This window comes from Bubalus kerabau, chromosome 4 (genome assembly GCF_029407905.1).
Source record: "Bubalus kerabau isolate K-KA32 ecotype Philippines breed swamp buffalo chromosome 4, PCC_UOA_SB_1v2, whole genome shotgun sequence".
In the NCBI taxonomy this organism is placed as follows: Eukaryota; Metazoa; Chordata; class Mammalia; order Artiodactyla; family Bovidae; genus Bubalus; species Bubalus kerabau.
Window position 1 is genome coordinate 14,825,955 of NC_073627.1, and position 23,546 is coordinate 14,849,500.

At 41.7% G+C, this 23,546-nt stretch overlaps 1 protein-coding gene across 1 annotated transcript in view; it reads left to right on the forward strand.

Annotated features, from left to right (window-relative positions):
- Positions 1-1,214: 1,214 nt before the first annotated feature.
- PITPNC1 (phosphatidylinositol transfer protein cytoplasmic 1) overlaps positions 1,215-23,546 on the forward strand; it is a 156,592-nt gene continuing 134,260 nt past the window's right edge. Inside the window, exon 1 of the mRNA XM_055575483.1 lies at positions 1,215-2,522. Coding sequence (XP_055431458.1) covers positions 2,428-2,522 — 95 coding nt within the window. The 5' untranslated portion in view covers positions 1,215-2,427. The remainder of the gene's footprint in view (positions 2,523-23,546) is intronic.

Here is a 23,546-nt window from a genome sequence, read left to right on the forward strand (position 1 = left end):
AAGATACACGCACTCCAGTATTCATAGCAGCACTATTTACAATAAGCAAAATGTGCAAGTAACCAAAATGTCCATTGACAGATGAATGGATAAAGATGTGGTACTTATATATGATGGAATGTTACTCAGCCATAAAAAAGATTGAAATAATGCCATTGGCAGCAACATGGATGAACACAGAGATGATCGTATAAGTGAAGTAATTCTGACAAAGACAAATATCAGATGATATCGTTTATATGTGAAATGTAAAAAATGATACAAATGAACTTACAACAAAGCAGAAATAGAGTCACAGATGTAGAAGACAAGCATGGTTATTGGGGGAAATGTGGGGAAGGATAAATTGGGAGATTGGGATTGACATATGCATACTACTATATAAAATTGACGTATAAAAGGAGAACCTACTGTATAGCCAGGGAACTCTACTCAATACTCTGTAATGACCTATATGGGAAAAAATCTTAAAAAAAAGAATGGATATATAAATATGTATAACTGATTCACTTTGTTGTACAGCAGAAACTAATACAATATTGTAGATAAACCATTCTTCAATAAAAACGTTTTTAAAGGAAAGTTATGACCAACCTAGATAGCATATTCAAAAGCAGAAACATTACTTTGCCAACAAATGTTCGTCTAGTCAAGGCTATGGTTTTTCCTGTGGTCATGTATGGATGTGAGAGTTGGACTGTGAAGAAGGCTGAGCACCAGAGAATTGATGTTTTTGAACTGTGGTGTTGGAGAAGACTCTTGAGAGTCCCTTGGACTGCAAGGAGATCCAACCAGTCCATTCTGAAGGAGATCAGCTGTGGGATTTCTTTGGAAAGAATGATGCTAAAGCTGAAACTCCAGTACTTTGGCCACCTCATGAGAAGAGTTGACTCATTGGAAAAGACTCTGATGCTGGGAGGGATTGGGGGCAGGAGAAGGGGACAACAGAGGATGAGATGGCTGGATGGCATCACTGACTCGATGGATGTGAGTCTGAGTGAACTCTGGGAGTTGGTGATGGACAGGGAGGCCTGGCGTGCTGCAATTCATGGGGTCGCAAAGAGTCGGACACGACTGAGCTGATCTGATAGTAGCCTACTTATTTACTGTTTCTGGCTCTCTTCATTGGTGTCTTGGATATGAGTTACCATCTGGTACCATTTCCTTACTCTCATATAGCTTTGTTCATACTCATCTCCTCTGTGCACTTATTGTCAAATATACTACATTTCTGTTATAGACCCAACATAGTACACTTCTAGACATACTGTTTTATACTACTGCTTTTCTCTGAAAAAAATTTATTGAGGTGTAGTTGATTTACAATGTTGTATTAGTTTCAGGTATACAGCAAAGTGAAGTATACACACACACACACACACGGCTTCCCTGGTGGCTCAGTGGTAAAGAATCGGCCTGCAATGCAGGAGATGCAGGAGTGCCGGGAGCCGGCATATTGCATATTGAGTGCATATTGCATATTGAGTGCAGCACTTTCCACAGCATCATCTTTCAGGATCTGGAATAGCTCAACTGGAATTCTATCACTGCCGGGAGCAGGAGCTCCGCCCATGGCAAAGGTCATGAGGAAGGAGGCTCGGCATACGCAAAGGCGGGATCGAGCCTCAGGAGTCCCCTGGAAATTCTCGAGCATCTACCCCCAAAACCAGAGTCTGCCTACTTTCTGCTTTGTGCTTTCACCTACACCTCTGACTTTACGGGGGGCTGTCCCCCACTACCTCTCTCTGAAAAAAGAATTAGCTTACAGCTCCAGTTAATAATTCCTTGGTGTGACAGTGTTTAACCTACAAACTCCTTTGGAAATCCTCTAGCCTGCCTGAATAGGTTTTTCGGGCCACATGTGATTGTTCAGAGCCTCCCAACTGTGAGAGGCAGGAGATGTTCTAAACTGCCTAAACACAGATTCTTTTGAGTAGTTAAAAGATTGATTAGAAATTGTATTGGTGAAGGGTTTTTCACTTATTGAGCCAATGTTTGCTGCTAAGTCTCCATACTCCTTACCTACTGTGTCCTTGGCGGTGTATTGATTGATATAATGGGTGTATAGAAATGTAAAATGCAGCTTTGTCCAATGCTTTTTTGGAGGCTGGTGCCTGACTTTGGAATAATCACCTTTAGAGAAAAATAAGTTTCTTAAAATGTTAACAAGCCTCCTGGCCAGAAGATGATGTAATTCACCTGAACTTTTGCATATGATAAGTTTGAAAGCCTGGTTTCGATTAGGACCAGGAACTGCTGTCCTTGCATGACTCCACCCCTTCCCCCATTATCCTCTATGCACAACTTAAGGTATAAAAACTACTTTGGAAAATAAAGTGCGGGCCTTGTTCACTGAAACTTGGTCTCCCCATGTCACTCTCTCTCTCAAATTCTGGCTGAGTCTCCATCTGGAGCGCGGAACCCGCCATGCTTGCTAATTATGCCTGGGCTTCTAAGATCCGACCGGGGAGGCCTCAGTGTCTCCTCTCCTTAGGGAGAACGGAAGGACGCCTGCGACCTGCGTAAGTGGTGCAAACTTCTTGTCTTGAAGTTCTATTGGTCTCCTGCGTAAACCAAGCTACTCAGCCTCTTTTCTCCACTGAATTTGCCTACTGAGCTATCCTCATTCTATTACTCTTTATATCCTTAATTAACATTTAATTAAGCAGTTGTTTCCTGACCCTCGCCTACGCCATCTCTCCTTCGAATACCCTGGATCAGCTGGGGCTAGACCCCGGCACAGGAGATGTGGGTTTGACCCCTGGGTTGGGAGGATCCCCTGGAAGAAGGAATGGCAACCCACTCCAGGATTCTTGCCAGGAAAATCCTAAGGACAGAGGAGCCTAGCAGGCTACAGTCCAGAGGGTTGCAGTGGGTTCGATACTTCTGAGCTCACACACATCTATCTTTTATCTGTCTGTCTGTCTATCTGTATGTATATCTCTATGCATGAGTGCTTGCTCAGTTGTGTGCATCTCTTTGAGACCCCAAGGACTGTAGCCCACCAGTTTCCTCTGTCCATGGAATTTTCCAGACAAGAGTACTAGAGTGGGTTGCCATTGCCTTTTTCAGGGGATCTTCTCCAGCCAGGGATCAAACCTGTGTCTCTTGTGTCTCCTGCATTGGCAGGCAGATTCTATACCGCTCTGCCACCCGAGAAGATATCTATAACTATACCTATATCTATATCTGTATCTATATCCTGCACTAAATCAGTTAAGAAAGAAAAAATATGTGTTTGTACTATTTTTTAAATTACATTATTACCTTTACCGACACTTTTTTTTATGTGGATTTGAATTGCTGCCTGGGGTCGCTTCTGATACTTGAAGTGTCATTTACATTAACTCCCATCTATTTGTTTTTTAAAAACAAACAAGCAACCGAAAAACCCCAAAACAACACACAACAAAAGAGGAAATTCTCTTCAGCCGTTTATTTTTTTCCCATCAGTTCTGTAATGCAGGTGCTGTCCTGTCACACTGTTAACCTTGAAACATATATTCACATCCTTTAGTTGTAAGAAGAACATACTTTGGGGAACATTCACACTTACCTGGAGGCAGGGAAGAGGAATTAAGTTCCTCATTTCCTCACACCCTGTTGGAACTCAGTACATTTCTTAAAAAACATTATTAGAATGGTGGTTGGGCTTTTATTTAGGAAAATTATGGATCAGTTAGTCTTTCCCAGCCTGACCTAGTGACATTATTTCTGTGGCAGCTTTAAAACACTTTAACCTGAAAAGGAAATTCTAGAACCCAATCCACTCAAATCGAAGGCAGATTTACTTCAATAAGACACAATCACACTTTATGCAGAGCTTTGCAAATTACTTTGAAAAGATAGGAGGTTCTGCCTATTTTGGGTAACTTCTACCCTCTCTTCTCTGGGCCGCCTTTTAATAACCTGTCCTGCATAGATATCAAGACTTTTGCTTTGGTTACCTTTCTGAGTTCTTGTTTCGGTTAACAGTTAGTTGCTCAGTCATGTCTGACTCTTTGCGACCCCATGGAGTGTAGCCCGCCAGGCTTCTCTGTCCATGGAATTCTCCAGGCAAGAATACTGGAGTGGGTTGCCATTCCCTTCTCCAGGGGATATTCCTCACATAGAGATTGAACTCGGGTCTCCTGCACTGCAGGCAGACTCCTTACCATCTGAGCCACTAAGAGCCTATCTAAAGCCCCAAGCCCTGTACAACTCAAGAGGGTGTTCTTGTGCAGTACACAACCTGTGCAGCTGCCCTTTCCCAGAAACACCCTCAAGTCGCTTCCTTTTTCTCTTGTCCACCCCAGGAATTGGAATCCTGCCTCAAAATTTGAACATAGGGTCACCCTTTCCATACTAACTTCTTTCTTTAATTGAAAAAGACATGCTTTTTATAAAAACTTCAAACCTTACCAGAAGTACATTTCCCACAATCCCCTGTTGGGTAATTATCATTAACAACTGACAGATAATTTTTAAAATTTTTCTTACCAATTCATATACTAGTACATGCACGTTCATTTTACTGAAACTTCTGTTTAACCTACTGTTTGCAGCTCACTTTGTTTTTTTCTTCACTTAAGTATGCATCTGGGGCCTCTTTCCATTTTGGCAAATAGAAATCTGTTTCATGATTTAATGGCTGTATTGTATTTCACTAATTGGATCTACCTTGATTTATCTAACTGGTCCCATTGATAGACAGTTGGAGTTTTTCCAGCTTTGTGCTATTGCATAAATGGAGCAATGAATAATCTGAAGCATGTAAATCTTTGCACAAATGCAAAAGAGTTTCTCTAGGATATATTCCTAGATAGAGTAACTAGGTCAAATGATAACAAACATCTTAAAATTTAACAGACAAAATCATCTTCTCCCTTTGCTCTCCCACTACTGTGGTCAAGGATCTGTCCCCTCCGCCTCACCAACACTGGCAAGCCTTTTTCATCTTTACTAATCTAATAGGTGAAATGTATTAGTTTGTGTGAAAAAAAATTTTTTTACCTGTCTTCCCATTGCGAAATTCTGGAGTCATACCGAATACTTGCAGTTGAACATTTTTCACTTGTTTATCAGCCGTATGTATTTCTTTGAATTCTTTCCCAGGCTTCTACTTGGTTGTGCACTTTAATTCCTCATTTCTGAGCTCTACCTGCCAGGGTGGAAAATCTGTTGCTTCGCTCCAGACCCTGTGCTGACCACCACTTCCTGCCTCAGAGTTAGAGTGATGCCCAGCCCAGGACTCTTGGTGGAAAAGACCTGGGGTGACTCCCAATTGCTCCACGTATTTGTGTGACCTCTGATAATTTTTCTAACTTCTCTATGCCCCAGATTCCTCATTTGAAAACTGAGATGGTAAATTTGTCTACAACAAAGGGTTGCCTTCAGGATTACATGGTATAGTTGTTATGTAAAGCTCTTAGTCTAAACATTCAGGAAACACTAGTATTATTATTGCTCTAATAAAGTGTACTCATTGTTTTCTGATTTGTGCTTTCTGGCCAGTATCACTACTGAGATGGTGAAGGATATGGAGAAAGCCTTTGAAAATGGAGCTATGCTAAAACATGTACTGTGTTCTTATACCTTCTCTATTGCCATAATTGTCCTGGGACTCAGACATGAATAAGACAGCTTGGCTCTGAAGATAACACTTTCCAATAGTATTCTGTGCACATCTGTTTTCTCTCTTTATTGTAACTGAGTTACCCATAATCAGAGGTTACAACCTAATGTGGATAAATATTTTAATTTCTCATATTTATAGAGTGTTGTAGGTTGTTGTTGTTGTTGTTTATTTCAGCCAGCATTTAGAAGTTAGGATGTTAATATAAAAATCCAGATTTCCAGCTTTTCTTGAGTAATGGAAATGTTAACAGGCATCTGGGCCTCCCTGGTGGCTCATACGGTACAGAATCTGCCTACAGTATGGGAGACCCAGGTTCTATCCCTGGGTCTGGCAGATTCCTTGGAGAAAGGAATGGCTACCCACTCCAGTATTCTTGCCTGAAGAATTCCATGAACAGGCGAGTCTGGTGGACTGCAGTCCATGGTCTTTGACTGTGTGGATTACAACAAACTGTGGAAAATTCTTAAAGAGATAAGAATACCAGGCCACCTTACCTGTCACCTGAGAAACCTGTATGCAGGTCAAGAATCAACAGACCTGGGCATCAAACAATGGACTGGTTCCAAATGGGCAAAGGAGTACATCAAGGCTGTACATTGTCACCCTGCTTATTTAACTTATATGCAGAGTACATCATGTGAAATGCTGGGCTGGATGAATCACAAGCTGGAGTCAAGATTACTTAGAGAAATAGCAACAATCTCAGATGTGCAGATAGTACCTCTCTAGTGACAGAAAGTGAAGAAGAGCTAGAAAACCTCTTATGAGGATGAAAGAGAGAATGAAAAGGCTGGCTTAAACTCAGCATTAAAACTAAGATCATGGCATCCAGTCCCATCACTTTATGGCAAATAGAAGAGGAAAAAGTAGAAACAGTGACAGATTTTATTTTCTTGGGCTCCAAAATCAGTGCAGACAGTGACTGTAGCCATGGAATTAAAAGACGCTTGCTCCTTGGAAGGAAAACTGTGACATACCTGGACAGCGTATTAAAAAGCCGACAAAAGTCCATATAGTCAAAGCTCTGGTTTTTCCAGTAGTCATGTACGGATGTGAGAGTTGGACCATAAAGAAGGCTGAGTGCTGAAGAACTGATGGTTTCAAGCTATGATGCTAGAGAGGACTCTTGAGAGTCCCTTGAACTGCAAGGAGATCAAACCAGTCAATCCTAAAGGAAATCAACTCTGAATATTCATGAGAAGGACTGATGCTGAAGCTGAAGCTCTAGTACTTTGGCCACCTGATGCAAAAAGCCAGCTCATTGGAAAAGACCCTGATGGACTGTGGAGTTGCGGACAGTGGAGGCAGACTGCCTGCCTGGCTCTTGTACAGCTCCCCCTGGGCAACAGGGCCCACCAGTTTCAATTGAGCAGGCGAGTTGGAACCCCTCTTGTACTTGAGACCATAGCTAGGGTGAACACTACCTCAGCTTGAGCAGCCTCTTGGCCAATTTCCCCCCAAAATGACCAGACAAGGACCTGGGTGGTCAGGCCCAGATGACAGATTCCTCATCACAGTGCTGACCCCTCCCAGCTTCCCACAGGCAGACATGTATCTGAGGGCTCCATCCTGTGTTCCAGGCAGCTTGCACTTCCTTTTTGCATATTTATATTTTATCACCATTTTTTTGTTTATATATCTATTTCCCTTACCAGAATGTAAACACCTTGATTGCAGGGGCTGTACTTTATCACTTTAATATCCTTGGTGCCCAGGGCATAAGTTTGATAAATATTCTCGAATGGATTTAAATTTTCATAATTTTATTGACTCTTTGCCATATGAAAAGTTGTTTTCTAAATGCAACACAGGGAGGTCTAAAGTGTAGCTTATATTCTGAAGGAGCTTGTTATCCAGTTGGGCAGATAAGCTCAATCAGTCATTCATTCATCGTCAGTCATTTGCATATAGTGAGTATCTAAGTCTGGAGCTTAGCATTGGGGATATGACATCCAGGTGTGTACTCCACTCGTAGGTGGCTTTCAGTTAAGGAGAGATGGATATAAAATGATATAAAGTGAGTACAGCATAAGGTGATAAGTACAGTAATAGGATTTCTAAAGATTGTTAAAAACATGGAATAAAAAATAAATAGCTCAAAAGAGTAATGAAAGAACCAACACAAAGCAGTGCATGACTTGGTAGTTGTGATTAGAAGAAAAGCCCAGGTTTCCTGGGGTCCGCCAAGCGGGCATTGAGAAGTGTCTGCTGAGAAAGAGTTTCCTATGAAATCAGTGGTTCACAGTACACATCAGTACAGCTAAGGTGCAAAGAAAGCCCGTGTTAGAAACACCTGTTCGACTTTGCTTGGCCTAGTATTTCCCAAGCTTATGTGAGTGTGAAACTCTTTTTCTCCCCACTGTTTAGCATCCTATGGAACTGACATTCCTTGAAGTCATTCTGGGAAATACTGATGTAGATACCATCTGTAATTATTATTACTATTTTTTTGGCCTCGCCACACAGAATGTTGGATCTTACTTCCCTGACCTGGGATTGAATTTGTACCCCCTTGCACATAGAAGTGCAAAGTCTTAACCCCTGGACCACCAGGGAATTCCCACCATCTGTAATTAGATAGCTAGTGACTCTTAACATTTTAGGAGATGTGGATCTTTTGAGAAGTTAACAGTGAGGGGTGGGGAAAATTGTGCACACTTCATGCATTCCTTGAAGCCATCCAGCATCCCTCTCCATGGTCAGTTCGGTTCAGTTGCTCAGTGATGTCCAACTCTTTGCGACCCCATGGGCTGCAGCATGCCAGACCTCCCTGTCCGTCACCAACTCCCAGAGCTTGCTCAAACTCTTGTCCATCAAGTCAGTGATGCCATCCAACCATCTCATCCTCTGTTGTCCCCTTCTCTTCCTGCCTTCGATCTTTCCTAGCATCAGGATCTTTTCCAATGAGTCAGTTCTTCCCATCAGGTGTCCAAAGTATTGGAGCTTCAGCTTCAGCATCAGTCCTTCCAATGAATATTCAGGGTTGATTTCCTTTAGGATTGACTGGTTTAATCTCCTTGCAGTCCAAGGGACTCTCAAGAGTCTTCTCCAACACCACAGTTCAAAAGCATCAATTCTTCAGCACTCAGCTTTCTTTATGGTCCAACTCTCACATCCATACATGACACTGGAGAAACCATAGCTTTGACTAGATGGATCTTTGTTGGAAAAGTAATGTCTCTGCTTATTAATACTCTCTCTAGGTTGTCATAGCTTTTCTTCCAAGGAGCAAGTGTCTTTTAGTTTCATGGCTGCAGTCACCATCTGCAATGATTTTGGAGCCCAAAAAATAAAGTCTCATTTGGCAAAACTAATACAGTTATGTAAAGTTTAAAAATAAAATAAAATTAAAAAAAAGAAAAAAAAGAAAAAAATAAAGTCTCACTGTTTGCATTGTTTCCCCATCTATTTGCCATGAAGAGATGGGACCAGATGCCATGATCTTAGTTTTTTGAATGTTGAGTTTTAAGCCAACTTTTTCACTCTCCTCTTTCACTTTCATCAAGAGACTCTTCAGTTCTTCTTTGCTTTCTGCCCTAAGGGTGGTGTCATCAGCATATCTGAGGTTACTGATATTTCTCCAAGCAATCTTGATTCCAGCTTTGCTTCATTCAGCCCGGTATTTCGCATGATTTACTCTGCATAGATGTTAAGTAAGCAGGGTGACAATATACAGCCTTGATGTACTCCTTTCCCAATTTGGAACCAGTCCGTTGTTCCATGTTAGGTTCTAACTGTTGCTTCTTGACCTGCATACAGATTTCTCAGGAGGCAGGTAAGGTAGTCTGGTATTCCCATCTCTTGAAGAATTTTCCACACTTTTTTGTGATCCACACAGTCAAAGGCTTTGGCATAGTCAACAAAGAAGTAGATGTTTTTCTGGAACTCTCTTGCTTTTTCAATGATCCAGTGGATGTTGGCAATTTATCTCTGGTTCCTCTGCCTTTTCTAAATCCAGCTTGAACATCTGGAAGTTCTCGGTTCACATATTGTTGAAGAGAAGGGAGCACAAGAAGAGAAGGGAGCAAATCCCAGCTAGGAGGGATCCATGTGGGCAGGAAAAAAAAGAGATTGGGAAAAAAGGGTTTGTTTGACTTCGAAGGAAGGACAGTTGGGGGCAGCCAACTGTAGAAGGCCTGAGAGGGCAGGCATGGAATTACCAGTCCTTAATGACCAATTGCCTATGACGGTTAAGGGAGAGCCAAGGCCACGAACAGCTCTACTAACAGAGTCTGGAGTCAGAAGAATTATTCACAGAAACAGCAAAATCACAGAACTGAAATCTTCTACATGTCAAACCTATGTTATTATCATGTTGAAATGCTCCAACTTGCCTTTTTATCCCCCTCCCTCCCCCAACTTACCTTTATGAACTAGTGCTGAATCTCCCAACTGAAAAATTCACTTTCAGAATCGGATTTGCCATCTAACTGGGCATCCTACCTTGAACAGTTAAAAATCCAATTGGTCTGACTTCTAATTTTAGAAGGAATCAAGCTGACCTTCATTGCGCTGTTGCTAACCGGAGCCGGTTACCTGGGTGACTAGATTTACAATATGTCAGTATGCAAATACCATCTGCCCAAGAGGAGGAAGGAAGGCCTTCCTCCTCTGGGGGTTGTCAGCAGTTCTGGAAATGTCTTCCTCTGGGAATGGAGAGGAGGCTCGCCAGAGAGGAGGAAAACCAGAAAAGATGCAATTTTTCAATGTTACAGTCCACCTCACTCTAGGAGGGAGCACAGGAGTTTGTGGTTTGCCTTATGTTGTCCTTTAAGGTAGTCCACTAGGGGATATAGGTGGAGGTCGTAGATTTTGCATTTCTTGGGCAGGGAGGGAGCCAACAAAGTAGGGTAGCATTTATTACTTTAGTGTATTTAGATTCAGATAATTGCAGTAGCTTAATGAAACCTTTCAGTATGCGATTCTTATTTTCCACAATGCCTTTAGAAGTCTGATTTCAATTGATAAGAGTGCCTGAGCAGAGAAGGAGCCTGCTGCTTTTCTTGGGCTCTCAAGAAGGTTGAAGAGAAGGGGATATTTCATCTCCTTTTCCCTCACATCATCTTCACTGGGGAAGCTGAAGGGATTTTCTCCACAGAATATCTATATTCAGCGCCTGTCCTGTGTATCGTTTCAGGCTAAGGTTTAGAATCACTTTTGGAAACATTCAGATCCAAGGCAGGCAGGGAAGTTCTTTTCCTTTTCATGAAATAACTGTCACATAAGCTGTCAGCTGCAGGAATTTCTTCCACCCACGTGTTTTCTGAGTCCAAATTAGATGGACTCATTAATTTTTACTTTAAAATCTCAAGGACTTGTACCGGTGTGTGTGCTTCCTTTAATTGCCATGTGTCAGAATTTGCGTAGGAGGGAGAGTTTCCAGGAGTCGAGTGAGAACCATTGTGCTCTTAGCTTCTAATTTTGTACCCCCTGGTAGCTTCCCCTGTGACCTCGTTCGTCTCTGCTTGCTCTTGTTGAGACTGCTATCTCCCACATCTTTGGGGGGGTGGGGGAAACAAACTCCTAACATCTACCTAAAACTGTCAGCAGCATGGAGGAGTGAGGGAAGTCACTTTACTTCCCAGGGTCCTTTTACCCAGCCTTAGTTAGCACTGTGTAGCAGCATTTTTTTTCTTTTTTTCCCCAAACAACCACCTTTTTAATTGATTTGCAATGTTGTGTTTATTTCTGTGATTGAGTTTTTTCCGATTCTTTCTTACAGGTTATTACATGATATTGAATATATAGTTCCCTGTGCTACGCTAGTAAATGCTTGTTGCTTAGTTATCTTATATATATTAGCTGTGTATCTGTTAATCCCAAACTCCTAATTTATCCCCCACCTTTCCCCTTTGGTAACCACAAGTGTGTTTTCTATGTGAGTTTATTTCTGTTTCATCAATAAGTTCATTTGTATCATTTTTTTAGATTCCACATATATTGTATGATATTTGTCTTTGTCTGATTTACTTCACTTAGTATGATAATCTCTAGGTTCATTCATGTTGCTACAAATGGCATTTCATTCTTTTTCATGGCTGAGTAGTATTCCTGTGTGTGTGTGTGTGTGTGTGTGTGTGTGTGTGTACACACCACATCTTTATCCATTCATCAGTTAATGGACAGTTAGGTTGCTTCCATGTCTTGGCTATTGTAAATAGTGCTACTATGAAAATAGGGGTGCATGTATCTTTTTGAATTAGATTTAATTTTCTGTGGTATGTCTTCAAAGGTCCTGGAACATAGTGAAGTTTTGCTGTGAGCAAGTAAATGTCCAGAATTTATTTGCAGGCTGTGACTTCCTCCTGCTTCCTTCTTAACAGGCTAATGTCTCTCCACATACAGGCCAAGCCCCATTTTCTATGTGACGCCCTCCTGGATATCTATAGCCCATGCCACTCCCTTTCTGACCCTCACACGCTTTCCACATGTGTCATATAATTAATGCTTTGATCTGCTATCTTAGCTCCTAATCATCTGTAGTGTCGTGTTTGGCTCTTTGTTGTCCCACCAGAGTAATGAAAAGACACCATCAGGCTGGAGAGTTTCCCAGGGTATCTGTTGATTGAATGTGCCCAGGTGTCAAATGTGGTGACATGAGCAAGCAAAGCCACACTTGTCCCATAATTTACTCTTGGCTTTTGAAGTCAATTGATTGATTTTCTTATTTCCACAAGTAACTTAAAATTATCTAACGTTAAGTATGAGACATTATTGGTGAGAATGTAAAATGGTGCACCTGCTTTGGACGTCTGGCAGTTCCTCAAAAGGTTAAACATAGATATGGCCAAGCAAGTCCACCCCTAGGTATCTTCCCAAGACATGGAAACAAGTCCACACGAAGACTCGTACACATATATTCATTGCAGCATTACTCGTTAATAGCCCAAAAGTGGAAATAACCCAAATGTCTGTCAAGTGATAAATGAACACATGTGGAATATTATTTGGTAGTTAAAAAGGAAGGAAATACTGATACATGCTACAACATGGATGAATCGCAAAAGCATTATGCCAGCACTGTTTACAATAGCCGAGACATGGAAACAACCTCAATGCCCATTTACAGATGACTGGATAAAGCAGATGTGTTACATGGAATACTACTCAGCCATAAAAAGGAATGAAATGATGCCATTTGCAGCAACATGGACAGACCTAGAGATTATCATACCAAATGTGTAAGTCAGAAAGAGAAAGGCAAATAGCATATGATACCACTTACATGCGGAATCTAAAATACAGCACAAAATATCCACGAAGCAAATCAACTGGCAGACAGAGAGAACAGACTTGTGGTTGTGGAGGCAGGAAGGTGAAGGAAGGATGGATTGGGAGTTTGGGATTAGCAGATGCAATCTATTGTGTATAGAATGGATAAGCAACAAGGTCTGACTGTATAGCACAGGGAACTATATTCAATATCCTGTGATAAACCATAAAGGAAAGTATATGAAAAAGAATATATTAATATATGTGTAATTGAATCACTTTGCTGTACACCAGAAATTGACACAGCACTGCAACTCAGCTGTGTGCTTGTGTGTACTCAGTTGCTTCAGTTGTATCCGACTCTTTGCAACCCTACGGACTGTAGCCCACCAGGCTCCTCTGTCCATGGGATTCTCTAGGCAAGAATGCTGGAGGGGGTTGCCATACCCTCTTCCAGGGAATCTTCCTGACCAAAGGATCGAACCCACTGTTACCTGTGTCTCCTGCATTGCAGGTGGATTCTTTACCGCTGAGCCACAGGGGAAGCCCAAATCAACTATCCTTCAATTTAGAAAGAAAGAGTACGCTAAGTGAAAGAAGTCAGTCACCAAAGGTCACACATATTGTACGATTCCATTTATATGAACTGTCCAGAATGGACACATCTGTAGTGACCGAAAGTAGATTAGTGGTTGCGGGAGCTGGGAGGAGGGGAGGATGGGGAGTTAGCAGTAATGGGTGTGGAGTTTCTTTTGGGGATGATGAAAATATTCTGGAATGAGATAGTGGCAACGGTTGCACAACCTTGTGAATAAACGAAAAACTACCGAATTGTGTACTTTAAAAAAACAACTAGCAAGTACGCAAAACTACTTAAATCTACTGCAGAGTTTAAAGTCATTTCCAAGATTACTTTTTCAAGAGTAGCTGTCACCTAAAATAAAATAAAGAGTGACTTAAACTGTAAGAAAAACACAAAAAAGGCAAATTACCAAAAATGGCTTTTTTCTTGCCTCAAATCTTTGACTATAAGTCATACACATCTGATTCGTAAGTAAGTTCTACAGGACTGTTTGCTGCCTTCTACACTGTGATTCTGTAATTTGCTGCATTCCTGGCTGGGCCATGTAAATAATGCTGTATGCAGCTTCTATAACAGAAATAGACGTGCCTTTTCAGGTCATGCCCACCACCCCCCACACCCAGACTCCCTAAGCTAATAATTCATAGCTGCTTCTCTGTGGTGCCCTTATAGAGTGATGTAACTATTGTGAATATGTTGGGGCCTTTTTGACTTAAAGGGATTTGTTGCATTTTCGTCTTCTGTTTGCAGACAGAGCATTTCAAAGGGACACCCTCCAACCCCCTGAAAAGTAACCATCTCAGTTCATCAGTGCTTTATCAGAAAGGTCTTCTGACTTAAATAAATGGTAGAGTTGAAATCTCTCCCAGGGCTGGCTCAGTACTTTTTTTGGAAGACCGATTTGACATGCCCAAGCACCACTTAAAATGAACCTTTCAAGAGTGAGATCCAAGAAAGAAATGAGCATTGACTTTAAAATGTCATGTGACCACATCACACCCATTAGGATGGCTATTATTGAAAAACAAACAAACAAAAAACAGAAAGTGACCAGTGTTGGCAAGGATGCAGAGAAATTGGAAGCCTTGTGCATTGCTGCTGGAAATAAAATGGTGCAGCTGCTGTGTAAAACAGTTTTGTGGTTCCTTAAAAAGTTAAACATAGAATTATCATCAGATCAGATCAGATCAGTCGTGTCCGACTCTTTGCGACCCCATGAATCGCAGCACGCCAGGCCTCCCTGTCCATCACCAACTCCCGGAGTTCACCCAGACTCACGTCCATCGTGTCAGTGATGCCATCCAGCCATCTCATCCTCTGTCGTCCCCTTCTCCTTTTGCCCCCAATCCCTCCCAGCAACAGAGTCTTTTCCAATGAGTCAACTCTTCGCATGAGGTGGCCAAAGTACTGGAGTTTCAGCTTTAGCCTCATTCCTTCCAAAGAAATCCCACGGCTGATCTCCTTCAGAATGGACTGGTTGGATCTCCTTGCAGTCCAAGGGACTCTCAAGAGTCTTCTCCAACACCACAGTTCAAAAGCATCAATTCTTCGGCGCTCAGCCTTCTTCACAGTCCAACTCTCACATCCATACATGGCCACAAGAAAAACCATAGCCTTGACTAGATGGACCTTTGTTGGCCAAGTAATGTCTCTGCTTTTGAATATGCTATCTAGGTTGGTCATAACTTTCCTTCCAAGGAGTAAGCGTCTTTTAATTTCATGGCTGCAGTCACCATCTGCAGTGATTTTGGAGCCCAGAAAAATAAAGTCTGACACTGTTTCCACTGTTTCCCCATCTATTTCCCATCAAGTGATGGGACCAGATGCCATGATCTTCGTTTTCTGAATGTTGAGCTTTACGCCAACTTTTCATGTGATCCAGCAATTCCCCGTATAGGTGTGAACTCAAAAGAATTGAAAGTGGGGACTCAGATACTTGTACAGCACTGTTCATAGCAGCATTAGTGACCATAATAGCCAGAGGGTGGAAGCAACCCAAATACCCATCAGTAGATGAATGAAGAAGCATCCATGGTATACACGTACAATGGAAAGTTTTTCAGCCTTAAAAATGAGTAACATTCTGACACATGCTACAGCATAGATGAACCTTGAAAACATGATGCTAAAGTGAAGTAAACCAGGCAAAAAAGGACACCCATTGTATGATTTCATTTATATGAGGTGTCTAGAATAGACACATTCATAGACAAGAAGTAGATTAGAGGTTACTAGGAACTGGGTGGAGGATGAAAACGGCTATTCTAATAGGGATGGAGTTTCTTTTTGAAATGATGAAAAAGTTCAGAAATGGACGGTAGTGACGGTTGCACAAACATTGTGAATGCACTTACTGCCCCTGAATTGTACATTTAAAAATTGCTAAAATGGTACATTTTGTTAAGTATATTTATATACCACAATTTAAAAAGATGAAAAGAAGAATCCTGTGAAGAACAACATTCTGGTTCATCATTTTGTCTCTACGTCCTTTTTTCTCCCCACTCTTTGAATACACGGTGAACTATATTTTATCGTGGCATTGCCTCCCTTAGCAGGATGTGCAGAGAGACGAAAGGATTACCAACTGCTTAGAGAGCAAGAGCAGGGCCACCACTCGGCCTTAAAATACCAGTTGATAGAATCTCTCTCCAGGTCACTAGAATAAGCCTGAGATGTGTCAGAAAGTTATTTATTTATTTATAATTTCATTGCAGTGTAGTTGATTTATAATGTTCTGTTAGTTTCTGCTGTACAGCAAAGTAATTCAGCTACACACATACATATTTTTTTCATATTCCTTTCCATTACAGTTTATTACAGGATATTGAATATAGTTCCCTTTGCTATACAGTAGGGCCTTGTTTTTTTAATCCATTTTAAATATAAGAGTTTGCAATGGCTGATCCCGAACTCCCAATCCATCCCTCCTCTACCACCGTCCCCCGTTGGCAACCACAAGTCTGTTCTCCATCCATGAGTCTGTTTTAGTTTCATAGATCTCATAAGCGATATATGTTTGAGAAAGGCAAATACAGTCTTTCTCTTTAAAGTCTTTCTCTTTCTGACTTACTTCACTTAGTATGATCATCTCCTGGTCCACCCATGTTGCTGCAGATGGCATCATTTCAGTCTTTATTTGTTGTTGTCGTCTAGTCACTCAGTCATGTCTGACTCTTTGCAACCCCATGGACTGCAGCACACCAGGGTTCCCTGTCCTTCACCATCTCCTGGAGCTTGCTCAGACTCATGTCCATCAAGTCAGTGATGCCATCCAACCATCTCATTCCTCTGTCGTCCCCTTCTCCTCCTGCCTTCAATCTTTCCCAGGGTCTTTTCTAATGAGTCAGCTCTTCGCATCAGGTGGCCAAAGTATTGGAGCTTCAGCTTCAGCATCAGTCCTTCCAATGAATATTCGGGGTTGATTTCCTTTAGGATTGACTGGTTTAATCTCCTTGCAGTCCAAGGGACTCTCAAGAGTCTTCTCCAACACCACAGCTCAAAAGCATCAATTCTTTAGCATTCAGCCTTCTTTATGGTCCAGCTCTCACATCCATACATGACTACTGGAGAAACCATAGCTTTGACTAGATGGACCTTTGTCAGCAAAGTAATGTCTGTGCTTTTTAATATGCTGTCTAGGTTTGTCATAGCTTTTCTTCCAAGGAGCAAGCGTCTTTTAATTTCATGGCTGCAGTCATCATCTGCAGTGATTTTGGAGCCCAAGAAAATAAAGTCTGTCATTGTTTCCACTGTTTCCCCATCTATATGCCATGAAGTGATGGGACCGGACGTCATGATCTTAATTTTTTGAATGTTGAGTTTTAAGCCAGCTTTTTCACTCTACTCTTTCACCTTCATCAAGAGTCTCTTTAGTTCGTCTTCACTTTCTGCCATAAGGGTGGTGTCATCTGCATATCTGAGGTTATTGATATTTCTCCCAGCAGTCTTTATGGCTGAGTAGTATTTGTGTGTGTGTCTGTGTGTATACCGTATCATTATCCAGTCATCTGTTGATGGGCATTTAGGTTGCTTCTGTGTCTTGGCTATTGTGAATAGTGATGCTGTGAACATTGGGGTGTGTGTATCTCAGAATGATAGATTTTTAAATGTAGTAATTTCTGGAAATATACCCAATGTACTCTGTTTTGCCTCTCTTCATTAACTGTCTCTGGAGAGCAGGAGTTAACGACCATATACTTTTCTCCATTAGTCATCTGCTTCCTTTTACCAAGGAGGAAACACCTATAGGATGCGATTGCTTAGGAAAATGGTACCTTCCCTGCAGCCAACCACATACCCTATGAGCATCTATGGGCTACAGGCGCCATTGCAGGCAAGTGAAACCTGGGGCCAGTCCCCCAAAGTGGGGTGAAGACGGATGCTAGAATTTTCCCAACTTTGATCCACATATCTAATTTGGTCATAACTCTCTCTCCTCATTGCTAGATGGTTAGCAGAGTGCTGAAACCACTTGCTGTGCCAGCTAGCACTTAAGCAAGCAAAGAGGTTCAGTGACCTTCAAATATTACTGAGATCGTGTTGTTCTAGGCTTGAAGTGGCTTGAATAATTCTTTCAAAACATTGTTGTTCATTGTTCATTTGTACATGAAGCAATAAGGGCTACTCTTTGCATTCAGAGTGCCCTTCTGTTCTCAGAAGGTCTCAAAGACACTGAAACTAATTGCTGTCATTCCTACAAGTATTTCTAGCTTTAACCAAAACAATAGCATCCTTTGATGCCACTGGGTGGGTGCAATAGGCTTCAGAAACAGGGGCTTTTCCAGTTCTGGAAAGAGCCTGTTACCTCCATAAGGATAGACCTCTGTCCTAGAATCACTTCTGGAGAGGCCAAGGTTAAGGAGGTGAGCAGTGACACAGCGGGTGTGGCAAGAAGATGGCACAGGATACATTTCCCAGGGAAGTACTATCTTAGTTTTCTCCCTTTTTGGTCTTGTGATTGGCTCTGGGTTTCTGCTTGGTAGTAAACAAAGAGACTTGGTTGCTTTGTAAAGGTCAGCCCTGTCACCAAACCTCTCTATTTACTTGAGTTGCATTTGATTTCACGTTTGTTGAAAAATGGTTCAATGGTTATGATGTCAGCCTCAAGTTTCTTGGGCTTATAGGCCTTGTATCTTTGAGATGGAACTCAGGAAACACTCCTCTTTGGTGGAGACCAGGTCAACCTTGTTTATAGCTCTACCTCCAGTGTCTACAGGGCCTAGTGTACTCTGTTAGTTCGATGCATGAACCAGAAGGAACTGGACTCTACACCCAGAGTGTCCCCCAACCCATGCCTGGAGAAATCCCATGTTCAGCCCCAAGGGCAGACTACCCTTGTGGTTTTGAACTGAGTCCTGGCAGTTCCTGTCTTTGCTCTCTGTGGTTTCACATGCTGCTCTCTAAAAGCTAATGTGTTCAGCTTCTCATTTATCAATACTGGGGAATGACACCTCTCACTTCAGCTAATGCTTATAAAGTAGCCTCTATGTGCTGATAGTTATCATTTTGGCTTTTAAATCTGTGCATTAAGTGAGTTCTCAAGGCTAGAATACCTCCCCCAAGGATAAGTCTGTGTTGGAAGGAGCATTTAAATTATGCGCTCTTATTTTTCATATACTATACTCTCCTGTACTCAGTCAAGTGGATTATGCTCCTGGACCTCCCAGTGTACTGGAAACGATTTGCAGTTTTGCACAGTTATAAGCATAGAGTTCTGCTTGCTTGTACCAGCACAAAGCATACCCTGAGCCCTTCCCCTGGCATTAAGTTGCTCTATTTCTATCCAGTTCAGTCCAAAACTTAGGACGGGTTAAGCACCAGCATATGATGCTGTTTATATTAGTTTGTCATGAAAAGGGGATTTTTGAATTAAATGTCGATAACCCAGCTCCTTCTTAAATCTTTTTATCAGCTTTTTCATTCCTGCACCCTGGCATAATGACACAGGTATTACGTAAACATGGCACCTCTGAGGGCTGCTTATAAAGATCCGGGAGAAAAGATAAATATGTGATGATGCACTGATATCCTGAAATATGAGCTGCAGGTTTGTATTTTCTTCGTGGCATCGGATATTGGTTTTCGTGCTTTATTGACCTGGCAGGGAGAGAGCTGACGAAACAGCGAAGAACTTTACACCTTTTTTCTTTTAAACCTCTCTGTCTACATGGAGAAATCTGAACATTGAATCACAGAGCCAGAAAGACTGATGGGGCTAGCCACTCATGTCTTTGCAGAGCCCAAATCAGATTCAGCCCTCAGAAGTAAAAATACACACCTCACCTTCCCAATGGAAAAAAGGAATTGCAATTGGGCTTGTTGCAGAGTCGCTCCCAGGCAAATGGAGGAGTTGGGCTCTGAACTGTGACAGTCCTGTTCAATAAGAAGCTGGTGTCCTCAGTGACCTGCGTTAAGGTCGGCAGGATTAGAGTGAGTTTGTATTCGGTTAATCACTCTTTCCCTTCTATCAGGGTCTTTGTCAGTACTGTGTTGCTTGGGAACATCAGCAACAAGAATCCTCCAGAATGCTAATGTTAAAGACATTTAAGTTTAGGGCAGAGTGAGCCAGACATCTCTTCCTGCGTGGCAGAAATCAGGCATCTTGCAGAGCATTGTCTCTGGAGGAAGTCATTTTATAATTCTGTCCCCTGGGCTTAACACCCAAATAAGCTTCTAAACCAAAGATCCAGCAAATATAAAAGTCCCTGGCCTTAAAAAAAAAAAAAAGAAAGAAAGAAAAAACTTTTGCATAATCATAAAAATAGAATCACTGATAGATGGCCACCTTGAGGTGTGAAGTAAGCCACACTCAGGGACAAAATGACATGTTCCAGATTTTTTAAAGAATTGTGATGAAATATACATCACATAAAATTTACCATTCTAACCACTTTTAAGTGTACTGTTCAGTGGCATTGAGTGCATTCACATTGTTACGCAACCATCAACACCATCCATCCATCCCCAGAACTTTTTCATCATCCCAAAGGGAAACTCTGTCCTGCTGAGCGCTAACTCCCCACCCCTGGCAACCACCATTCTACTTTCGGTCTCTGTGAATTTGACTAGGGATGTCATATAAGTGGATGTTCCCAAGCTTTTTATAATATTTTGGGAAATGTTTGATCTGACTTTCATCTAAGAAAACTTTTACAGGAGGAAACGATGGTCTTGGGCTGATTGTCACAAACAGTTTTCCTGATTGTCAGGTTTTCCACTATTTTGCATCATAGCGGTGTGTATGGCGGATGCCTTGTTCTTTAGCCTTCATAGAACTATAGCCAAATGGAAACAAATGAAACAGATCTTCACCTCCCAGTCAGATGTGTTGCCAAACAGGAGCTATAACTACTTAGTGTAGTTTTACATTTTAATGAAGCATATTAATTTGTAAGTTTTTTTCTCACTTGATTCTCATCGTCCTATGAGGTATTTGCTTAGTCCCATTTTAATGATGAGAAACTGTGGCTCAGTTCAAATTGTCTAGGGCTACAAAACTCATCAACAGCAGAATCGGGACTTTGGCCGCCAGTTTTCAATTTTAAAAGTGCAGTGCCTTCCACCATAACACACTGTGCACGATTATCACCTCTCTGGAGGTCCACACAATGCCAGCCCTCAGAAAAGAAAGGCTCCTCCAAATGTATCCCTGACTGTCCATGCTCTCCCTCACTAGCTTGCAAACACATGGAAACCCTTGACCTGACAAACCAGCCTCCAAAGTCTTGGTGTGGACTGAAGGCCTGACTCTCTGTCACTGATGGCCAAGTTTAGGGCTTAGTCCAGCACTGTCCAGTAGAAATATGTGAGCCACAAATGCAAGCCACATATGTAAAAGAAACAGGTGAAGTTACTTAAGAATACATTTTAGGGACTTCCCTGGCAGTCTGGTGGGTTAAGACCCCACACTTCCAATGCAGTAGTGGGTTTGGATTCAATCCCTAGTTGGGGAACAAAGATTCTACATGCCATGGGGTGCAGCCAAAAAAAAAAATGCATTTTAGTTAACCTCATATCTTCAAATTATTTCAATATGCAATCAGTTTAAAAATTAATGAGCTATATTACTTTTTTGTTATTGTCAAGTTTTTGTTGTTGTTACTAAGTACCCATTTTACACTTTTAAGCAATCTCAAGCCAGATGCTAAAATTTTATCAGAGGTATCTGATGTGAATTGAGATTTCATAAAAATTTCCAGTTAAAACAGTAGATTGATGTAGCTGAAGGTGTCTCACATATATGGAAAAGTTTTCTTATAGCTGAATTGAGTATCAGTTTTAAAATTTAATTAAAAAGAAGGAAAATTTAAAATTCAGTCCCTCCATTGCACAGGCCACATTTCAAATGCTCATCAGCTACATGTGGCGAGTGGCCACCACACTGGACAGCCCTGGTTAGGTGAGCAGCTAAGGCTGCCCCAGACTGGACCCAGCAGCACTGGACTAGACAGGGGTCAGCAACCTTTTCCCTAATAGGCCAGATAGCAAATATTTTCACCTCTGCAAACCACATGGTGTCTGTTGAAACTACCCAATTCTACTCTGATATCATGAGTGCAGCCACAGAGTGAATGAGTATGACTGTTCCAATAAAATTTTATTTTACAAAACAAGCCCCAGGCCACATAGTTTGCCCACTGCTGGACTAAAGCATTTGTTCTGCTGCTTCACCCATGCTGTGAGAGTCTAGAACACAGCTTGCTCTAGCCTCTAGTTTTCTGAGATGAGGTTGTTAAAACCTGGCCCCATTGTATCCCCTTTCCAGTGTGTAATTACAATTTTGGCATCACTTGGTGTGAAGACTGCAATGCACCGGAGTCCTGGGTGATGTTTCATCTTTGAGACACACTTTTCGGGGGGCGCCTTGTGCATAGGGAGGCAATTGCTTCACAGTGCTTTGAGGTCTGTGTATTGACAATGGAGAAAACTTGGGGTAAAAAAAGCCAATAAAAGCATTATGGGTGATGTGAATAATGTGTGAAACTCCCAGGAACACCAGGGTATACCACCATCTATGCTGTCTCCACACAGCCAGGAATCATGCCCACTTCACAGGTGGAAACATACACAACAATCATGTTAAATCAGAGGGACAGATATTTCTCCATGGTTATGATATTATGTGGCATGCATTCATTTTGATGTTAAAGGCAGAAGTAGTCATATCATCAGGGAATAAATCCATCCAGACTAGGTAATATTTACTGCAAAGCAATGGTCCCCCCCTTTCACATCATGATGTTTGAAAATGATATGGGTACTAATGGAGAAGAGAAAGGAGACAGGAAGGGAGGGATTAGAAGAAAGATAACACCCCATGGTTCTTTAGGGAGGGGGAAATACAGGAGTCTGGCCTTGCAGGGATCTCTGAATCTCAGCAACTGGGGGAAGGGGCAGTTAAGTGAAAATCAGTCATAGTTTGGGGTTCTGTTGAACCTAACTCTTCAGGTCCAAAACTTTCTCTGGCAAGAATGATGTTCAGGTGTTGGTGGTGGTCATTTAATAATCCCTTAACATAATCAGGAGTTTTGACTTGGGGGTTACCTTTTCTGAAATCAGGGTTTGAGGCTGAACTGAATTAAGTATCTTGATCATGAGTGGTCACATTTGCTAAGTACAAGGTGATGAAACTGCTTGGTTTTTCCAGGCACATTATGCAACTCTGCCTTCCCTCAAGTTCTGCAGCTCTATTAAATGTTCAGTGCTGCGAGCAAGTGGGAAAGATCGGCATCCCCACGATGGTTTTTTTTTTTTTTTTTTGACTACAGAGATAATTATTTGGGGTAGCTGTTCTGATGATGGCTCATACAGAGGCTCAGCCCTGCAGCGCAGAGCTGTCTCTAATCATGATTGCCTGTAATGATGATTACCCCAAACTCTGGAATTATAACAATAGATTTTACAAAGTTAGAGCATAATTACTCCGCCATTCCATATGTGAACACAGTTTAAACATCTTTGATCTTTTGAATGATATCAGACTTTTGTTCTTCATCTTCTGAAATAGTGAAGTTCAAAGGCAGTGGCTCCAAACCATCCCTCTTTGTTCTTCATAGGTCAGGTTTATTAAAGCAGTTCACCTGTTAGAGAAATAAGGGCTGAACTTGGGTGGAGAAGAAAGAGTACAGGCTT